The 9,459-nt window shown below is 38.7% G+C and overlaps 1 protein-coding gene across 1 annotated transcript; it reads left to right on the top strand.

The window, feature by feature from the left end:
* Positions 1-1,633: 1,633 nt before the first annotated feature.
* Positions 1,634-2,146, top strand: LOC145786904 (toll-like receptor 7). The gene has a single exon (XM_082598644.1). The coding sequence runs from the start codon at positions 1,634-1,636 to the stop codon at positions 2,144-2,146; it is 513 nt and encodes a 170-aa protein (XP_082454770.1).
* The last annotated feature ends 7,313 nt before the right edge of the window (positions 2,147-9,459 follow it).

The following is a 9,459-nucleotide window of genomic DNA, read 5'->3' as shown; positions in this document are numbered from 1 at the left end:
TACATAATATAATACTTCATTTATTCTTGGTAACAGTTTTAGAACTATGAAATCTTTAAAGCGGTTGTGTTTCACTACACCGAACAATTCAAAAATAAAACCTTTTCAAGGTTATTTTGTTACTTCTGGATTATATCTTTCCCACGTAACTGTTAGTAGTTTAGATGTGCTAAAAAGTTACCATTTCTATCTACTTTAAACTTAGACTTTTGTCATGTTCATCGTTTGGATAAAGGAGCTATTTTAGGATTTCTGAATATTACATCAGTGACTCTTTCTCATAACAACTTAGAAGATGAAAAGAATTCTTTTTCTGGAAGCAACATTTCTCCCAACTATGTTGTCAAACAATGCAACAGTAACACGCTTTTTGGTTATGTTAGAGGTCACTATGACAAGTTGTTGAAGGAACCAAATAAACATGAAAAAGTTGCTGATGAATACTTTAAGCAAAATCAGTGTAATTCCAAAGCAATACTTGACTATTCTGTAAATAAAATAACTAAACTATACGAATCTTTGTTTGATTTTGCTCCCTTTACTCATTGGTTGGATTTATCATCAAATGTTATCGAAGTTATATCGAATCACGATTTTGATTCAATGCCTCTCCTTTGCCACATTGATCTTCGTTCTAATCCTATTACTAGTGTAGGAAACAAGGCTTTTCTCAGGTTAAGCAACCTGCAATTTCTGCTTATCAATAGCACACAGCTTGCTTCAACTCCAGATGCTTTGGCATTTTTGCAAAATTTAAATCAATTGATCGATTTTGAATACACGTACTCGGGAATATATTTATTCACGATGTTATTGTCGTTTCCCAAATTACCAATTGCGAAAACAGAAACAATTAATTTTTCAGGCAATTTTCTATACAATACAGCTGCAACTCAAGCGCCTATACTCAAAGCATTTCCTTTTTTATATATAAAATTGTATTGCAATCTTGTCAACTGCAAGATAAATTGTTTCATTTGGACAATTACCAGGTGACGTATCTTGATGTAACCGATAACTTACTCACTTCTCTTTCAATCCAAACTTTAAGAAACTATACTTCTTTGAAAACTCTTTCGTTTTCAAAAAATAAGATGCAGTTTTTTGATAGTAATGTTCTCGAATTCTTCCCTAAACTGGAAATATTAGATCTTTCATAATTTCATCAATAAAATCACTCACATAATTCAAGGGATCCTTGAAAGCAACTTTAGTGTCCAGCAGTTGCAATTGAAACATTTCAGTTTGTCCAACAATTACATCACAATATTGGACCTGATGTTATTCCACTTTCGGTTCTGAAACAACTTACATTTTTAGACTTGCGCTTCAATGCATTGGAGTGTGATTGTCACCTAAATGAAAACTTTGGATTTCATTTTAAGAATAGAAATGTCAGTTTGTATCAATTTCCTGGTTTCTTTTCAAAATGTACAACGATTATTGATGAATATTATGGAGGATGCGTCCAATGTCTTTCACCTCATTCTTTATATGGTCGTTCCTTAATTGATTATTCATCAACTGTAGCTTGTAGCAATGTTTTATGCATTGCTCTGTGCATCGGATTCAAAACATGTACAACTTTTTCAATGTTTGTGTCTCTACTGGTTTCATCCGAGAAATGGAAAATATGGCTAGCTATGCTACAAAGTCTGTGCGTGCAAACATCACCAATCAAAAGTTTCGACCAAACCCAACGATGTTTGTTCATCATGGATTTGTGGTTTATGATCAACACAACACAAAAGTGGGTGATTGGGTGGAGAATGTTTTGATCCCAAACCTTTGTGACAAGTCGCCATATTACAGTATTGGTGTAGTTCAGAGAGATGTTGAATGCGGGTCTTCTCCTTTAAAGCAAATTCTTCATCGAATTGAAGCGAGCAGAAAAGTGATCATGGTGCTCAGTGGAGACTACTCAAACAGCCACGAAGGAAAGTATCTTATTTCAGTTATAGAGCACCTTGAATATGAGAGTGGCTTGAATCGCAGTGTTTGGATAACATTTGAAAATGACATTCAAGCTGGAGGACTTGTTCGAAGACAGAAAAGACGAAACGAAACTTCGACGTTGCAAGTTCCTGAATCTGCAGATGATCTTCCAATATTTTGGAATTTGCTTCGAGAGCTTCTTAAAGCATGACAGCGCATATGTAAAGTTTAACATTGGCTTCGTGGCTTTTAAAATTGTTAGATTTTATGCTGATGCAGTTTAAGGTTAAAGTTTGTCTCCGATCAAGTGCTTTCTTCTTTTTTCTTTTTAATAATACCGGCATCGTAAAAGTATCTGGAGATTAAGCCGTTTTTGTGTGACCTATTAGAGCAACAACAACTTAAGCATGTCTTTTAACTACAAGACAAACTTTTAGTGCTCTTCCATCTCTACTGTAATTGAAATGTTTTATTATGAAAATGAAATTATTCCGTTTTTCTGGTGATAAGAAGCCAAGCTACCACAAGGCGATGCAAATCATAGATAAGTTAATTCCTACGTTTTGGCAGTCAGCAACAAATAAATTTTGTAAAGAGCAAACGCAAGTGAAAACTACCTGTTTAGCAAAAAAAAGGTGTACAACAAAAGTATTTTGACGCAGTCAATCTAGTTCATCAAATAAAGTCCTTTAGATGAAGCCTGAGGTAACGTCAGTTATTTCCTTTAAAAAAAATCGATAATAAATCTGGCTATCATTTTCAACATCTTGTGGTAGTTTAGCTTGCAGTCACAGGTAAGTTTTAACGCAAGGATTTGTATATAACTAGATGTTGGCGAACAATCTCATTCTATTTTTATTGCCATATTCGCAATCTACACTCCATACGCTTTATTGTATCATCAACTCATCTTAAACAAAGTGTGCTGAAATAGGCGTATGGTACATGCTAGTTTAATTATTCGAGTTTAACCATATAGTTTTGGATATGCTTATTCCATTTTTGAAGTTGACTACTCAAATCAATAAATACATTGTTTATTTTGTACAATATGACCATATTATAATGATACTCATTATATCTAATGACATTGACTGACGCAACATTTCAAATATTTTTAGCATGTTTTGTTAGTAAATTGATTGAAACCAGTACCACCAAGTTATAGTTGTTGTGTTGTGAATGTGAATGTTCATTTACTCGTTGACTTCTGCTTGTTCAGTATTGTTTTTGTCGTTCGCACATCTGTTGATTATTGCAGGTAAAAATCAATCGTTAACACCATAGATGTACGAGCCAGGAAAGCAGCTGCCTCTTATTGTAAAAAGCTTGCAAAATTGGGAAAAAATCTATAATTATTTGAGTAAATGTTAGTAACCAATTATTTGTAAAATAACATAAGGTAAATAAGTTACAACTTGCACAAAATATGGAAGACGTAATTTTTTTAAGATACTCATACGCAGACGCATGTATCCTTGTTTGTATAGTGGCGAAATAACAAAATTTTATCAATTTTGTGTATTTACAACTGTATTACGTTTATTTGGGCAGTCACAAAATATGAAATTATCGTGCATCTGAATAGCTTAATTGTTTTACAAAACTCACCTCATCAACATGATGCAGTTGCCCTAAAATCAATAAAATCTTTAGTTTGGTTTACTTATACAACTGTATTATCCCTTTCATATCTTTCTTACTGATACGATCAGAAAACGAAAATTACAGCTGGCAAGTCAATGTCTTAAAAATCAACGAGGAATTAATAAAGTTTCTTTTTTAAAACCAAATTGTGGCGTCAGAGGAAGCGGTCGGCAAGCAAAAACATTTTTTTCACCAATTAGAACAGGCCACTGGAATGTAGAAACAGGAACTGTCGTATTTAATGAGGGACAAAGGTGATTGGAAAAGTTATGTTGATGATTTGAAACTTTCGAAGTGACATTTATACAACTTTTATATTTTTGAAGTCGCCTTATACAACACTGCCCATCCACTTTTCCCGGGTGGTAATCAACTTCTATGTCAAAACAAGGACAGCCAAAATGGGATAGAAAATGAAAATTAAAAAGGAATGCGATACAACCAACTGATGTAAAAAAAACACACGTTCGTCTGGATTGGCATGAAAAGGGAATTGCTTTCGCTCTGCAGTGAGATACCACTCAGACTGCAAGTGATGATTAGCCGACTAAGTTTTTATTTGTTGCACATAAAAGATAGTTTGTAAGATTTTGACTTTGATTTGTCGCTGCGTGTAAATAAAATTGACACAAAATTTTAGTATTTTTAGACCATTGGATGGTTTGGTTGATTGGTTTTGAATCTTTATCCTCGGACTGACAAAGCCTTGATAGGTCATTCCTGGTAGTTTCGCATACTTGTAAAGGTTGGTTACAGACATTATTCCATCCATTAGGTGCCACTGAATGGAGAGCAATCCGTAGAATGCGTTGCACAAGTGCACACCCCGAGACTCGAACCAGCTCCGCTTGATCTTGAAGCTTCTTCGTTCACGAAATCACGCTCTAACCAACTTAGCTATCTTACTGCAAATATGTCTTTTCCTCAGAAATGTAAGTTGTAGTCAGTTCTTGGGGTTTTTCACCACAAAGCACCGAGAGAAACAAGTAATGTTTGCACTTTCCAGAACAAAATGCTGAGACCTACGTAGCCTACTTTAACTGCCAAATCGTTTTTACTAAAAAGTGTGATTTGAACCGGATGAGTTTGAAAAGTTTGAAAAGCATTGAAAAAGTTAATGGTTTTTCAAACCTATCGTCTCGTGACTTTTGGAGTTTGTGCACAAGTTTTCATGAACAAAGCATCGACATTGCAAGGCAGAAAAGGAAACATTTAAAGAACAATCTTTGCCTATTGAATAGTTTTATTTAAAAACTTCAATGAAGCATAAATATGCTCAAAATTTATGTAATATTTTGTTTAGATTGACATCAAGCGCATTAACGCAAGTGCTGACTCTGGCTATTTCTCAATTTTCAAAAGAAATCTGCAACTTTGCAAGTTTTGTATTCAAATTGTAAAAGCGATGACTCTTCGTATCGATTGCATTCACCAGGACAGCAGTGTATCGCAATGAAAGAAATTACAGGAATGAAAGAAGAAAGAAATAAACAAACTAATAAAATAAATTAAGACAAGCAACAAAACAGGATGCAGCTCATCCTTTTGCCAACTTACTTTATAAAAACCTAAAACACAACAAGTGTTTCGAACATGTGAGCATTACAGCATATTTACTGCACAAGATAAAATTTGCTTTACACAAAATTTATACCTTAGACTTGGTCTAGTGAAAGACAAGCTAAAATTTAGTAGTGGCCAAAAACAAAAACTATTGTAATGAAAGGAATTTTTAATGAATGCTTGATGAGTTAGCTGCTCTCAATTGATCGGATGTAGATTGAGCCATAATAAGTAGTGGACAATCATAAATGATAAAATAATGAAATATTTTTAAATAGCGCTGTGTCCAACCCATAACAGACATGCGTTGGAGTGTTTCTCTTAGTGCTTCACAAAGCAGACAAAGTGAGTGCAGCCGTACGTACATTTACGAAAGTCTCCTATTTTGTGTCTTGTCTCGAAAATTGACCAATCAGAAGCCGTATCGTTTTGTTACGTCATTTCACTTGCAATATCGCTTTGCGTCCTCACTTTTTGGAAAAAGAGTTTGCAGGTTTGCTGGCTGCCTGGCAGGCAACTTGGGCTACAACTCTGATCGTATATATACGTAGAAGTAAAATAAATGAAAAAGTGAATTGATCAATAATAACTGAACAATTGATTAGGCCTATAAGTAAATCTAAATAAAAAGTGATTCATTGTAGCATACTGTAGAAATAATTTCGCTCCGCCCTGGATATCAACTCCACCAAACAGCTTTACAAACTTTTAGATGAAGTTCTACGTGAATAACTAAAACATTTTGACTTGGAAGTGGACAAGTACATATCAATACCACAATGCAATAAAATGACTGACAAAATGTTCAATTAAATCCACCTGCACTGTAAGCGCAGATTGTCGTTTAGCAGTTAAGCTATTCATACATAACACAACTCTGCGAAAGTGCGTACTTGCTCTTGTTAAATCTTCACAAGAGTGTACTCCAGAGACGTAACCGCGAAGGGGCAGGGAGACTTTCCATCGCCCCTCTAAATGTTTACATATTCCCACCAAAAATATTTTAATAATATTACAACGCCTTAATACCATTGTAATTCAAGTTGAATGACTTTCCTCCTCAAAATTTTCTTTCCATCTACGTCACTGGTGTACGGTACATTAAGAAAAATCGAAAAAGATTTTTAGTTTATGATGTCTCCACAAATAAAGTGATTGCTTTTTATGACAATAAATTCCTCAAGCCTCCACTTAAAGATGAGGCTTGACGAACCCATCACCAGAGACCTAATCCATTGAAAGACCATAATAATTACTTATATAAAATTTCTGGAGAAGATGTTGGTATATATTTTGTCGTCGTCGTGTGATTGTCTGGGGCCGAGGGTCTATCCTTTTACCACCCCAGATTCACGATGTTTCCGGACTACACTAGAAGGCTACTAGAAAGCAGCCAGTCTTTGGTTTCATCATCCATGACACGCAGACCTTCTACTCCGTTAGGTAGCTTGAAGATGGAGCAGTCATTGATGATGTGGTCTGCGGTCTGTTCCTCGGCACCACATTCACAGGAGGAGGAAGAGGCCATTCCTCATTGGTGCATGGTTGAGCGGAAAAGCCCGACGTCCGTAAGGAGACGGTTGAGGCGCACCCATGCCTGTCTTGGTAGTGTTAGACCGATGGGGCGTGTGTCAGCGTCGGGGATGAGCGAATAGAGTCTGGTGGCGGTTGACTTCCATTCAGAACTCCATTTATGGTCCTCCCAAGCAGTCGCAGAGATGTCTTGTACATCAGCTTCATTGATCAGAAGTTGAGCGGCTGGCACGAATGAGTGTTGATTTCAGTCGATGGGGGGGCTCGTTTGGGAGAGCAGAGATCTTGTGGTGGAGAGGTGGTTAGGCTCCAGTGCCCGTCGACCGAGAGACAGAGTGGCTTCCTCACGACGAAGCTCAGCAGGTTGGATGCCAGCGAGAATGGGGAGATTGTCCAATGGTGTGGGACGCAGGCATCCGGTCACTGTGCGCAGGGCGCTGTTTATGTCAGTTCGATGTTATGGCAGTGAGCACTGCGGAACCAAACAGGTGCACAGTACTCTGCTGAAGAGTAGACAAGGGCTAAGGCTGCTATACGCAAAACGTCAGCCAGTGCCCCCCAGCTGGAGCCTGCCAGGCACTTGAGTAGCGCAGCGCGGGATGTGAGTTTCTTGCGCAGTGACACCAAATGGTGGCGGTATGTGAGAGATCTGTCCAGTGTCATTCCAAGATACCTTGGTTCGGGGCAGAAGGACAGAGATTTTCCGCTGTTCTGGACGTGTAGCTCACGATCAGCTTCCCGATTATGGAGGTGGAAAGCTGCTGCCACAGTTTTGGTTTCGCTGAGTTTCAGTCGCCAGTTCTGGAGATAGGCTGAGAGAGTTTTCATGTCCTGACTCAAGGTGTCTTCTAGATTTTCCCACGACTTTATGGAGTAGAGAATTGCCAGGTCGTCCACATAAGCATATTTTGCGGAGACCGTAGTTGGCAGGTCGTGGGTGTAGATGTTGAAAAGAAGTGGAGCCAGGACCTATCCTTGTGAGACGCCGTTTTTCAGACATCACAGTCTGCTTAGCCGGAAGTTGCCGGTGGTGAGGGTGAAGCTTCGATTCCTGACAAGTTCCATATCATATAAACCATATGTCGGTCAGGAAGCATGCGAAGCAGCTTGCAAGTAAGGCCGCGATGCCATACGGTGTCATAGGCAGCTGTAAGATCTAGAAAGACAGCGCCGGCCTTCTTTTTTGCCTCAAAGCAATCCTCGATGTCCTGGGTTAAGAGTGTGACCTGATCTACGGTGGATTTTCCGCGCCGAAACCCAGCTTGCTCTTTTGGAAGGAGCGGGTCGATGATTGGGTTGACACGTGCGTAGATCAGTCTTTCGAGGATCTTGAATGGAACACAGAATAGGGATATCGGACGATAACTCCTTAGGTCCTCTGGTGGCTTGTGAGGCTTAGGGATCGCAACTACTAAAGCTCTTCTCCAGATTTTTGGGATTGTGAGGTGGTGCAGGCAGGAAAAGAGGAATCTACATAACCAGGACTTTAGGGCATGGCCAGCATGGAGCACAAGCTCAGGGCAAATCTTATCCGGCCCTGGAGACTTGTGTGGTTTCACTAGGCGGAGGGCGGTGGCGAATTCCTCTGGGGTGAAGTCTCCAGAGATTGCTTCCTCTTGTGGTGTTTCTATTCGCCAAAGGGCAAATACTTCCTTGGCAACAAGGCGGGATGCCTTGCGGTCCTTTGTCTTGTAGACCCCGTTCTGCACTAGCTGGGAAGCGATGGCATTAGCAGAAACGGGGCACTGACGAGGGGAGTTTGCTGAGCGCCCAGTGAGGTTGTTGATGATGCTCCAAGCTTTGCGGCTTGAGTGTGAGAAGTCGATGGTTTGGAAAGCTTCGTTCCATCGCTCAAGCTTCTTTGTGTCCAGCCGCTCAAGTAGTCTGGTGGCGGCGGTGTTAGAATAGTTTTTCACATAGTTCTTCACTAAACCCAGTTTTATGTGCAACGGTGGAAACAAAATCTTATTTAATTCAACAAGTGGTAGATGTAGAACGTTTTTCTTCCCTGGAATCAATGATTGACAAAAGGCCAGTCTTTCTTGATGTAGTGGGAAGCTTTCCTCGACTATCCCATCAGTATCCAATTCACAAAGAAAAAGCAGTACTTAGTATAACCTAGCTGCAGACCCATAACAAGAGCTACTACTTTTAAGTCACAAAAATTGCCATAGATGTTGGTCATACTTTATGCATCTTGGAAGTTGTTTTATGTTGTCAGTTTTCGTTTAGCCATTGCCGAAGATTTGCACCATAGGAGTTATAGCATATGTGAGGGGCCCAACTCTTGCCCTAATCACCTAACTTTGCATCCACAATACAAAAGGTGTGCTTTCCTGACCACAGCCGTTATACTTCGCTTTTGTAAAGAAAAACTTATTTCACCACAAATGTAGCAGAAAATGTCTGCTTTATTTATGCATTTACAAGGCATCTGCAAAAAGAGCAGTTTAAACACATGAAGTTTTTACAAAAGAAGCAAGCAAACAACCCAACTCAAACATATGTTGAAATAAAAATAATATGAATAGACACGTCATCTACCTTCCAACAAATATATTAAATTCCCAACTCTATCTGACCTATGCAAGCTACAACAGAAAAACGCACACTGCTTTCCGCATCAGCAAGTAAAGCACATTTTGGCATAGTGCCATGTCTCAAAAACTAGAGCTAATCAACAAATTTCAAGTTGATATTCGTGATCAGCGACCCCAAATTAGCCAAGATTGACCCTATTCGTTTCGGAAGCAAATTAGCTGTTGACCAGTGTAATTTAGT

This window comes from Aplidium turbinatum, chromosome 17 (genome assembly GCF_918807975.1).
Source record: "Aplidium turbinatum chromosome 17, kaAplTurb1.1, whole genome shotgun sequence".
In the NCBI taxonomy this organism is placed as follows: Eukaryota; Metazoa; Chordata; class Ascidiacea; order Aplousobranchia; family Polyclinidae; genus Aplidium; species Aplidium turbinatum.
The sequence above is the reverse complement of the archived record's forward strand: the minus strand, read 5'-3'. Positions and strand labels throughout refer to the sequence as shown.

Coding starts and splice junctions, on each gene's coding strand:
- LOC145786904 (XM_082598644.1), top strand. CDS start 1,634: ATGGCTAGCTATGCTACAAAGTCTGTGCGTGCAAACATCACCAATCAA.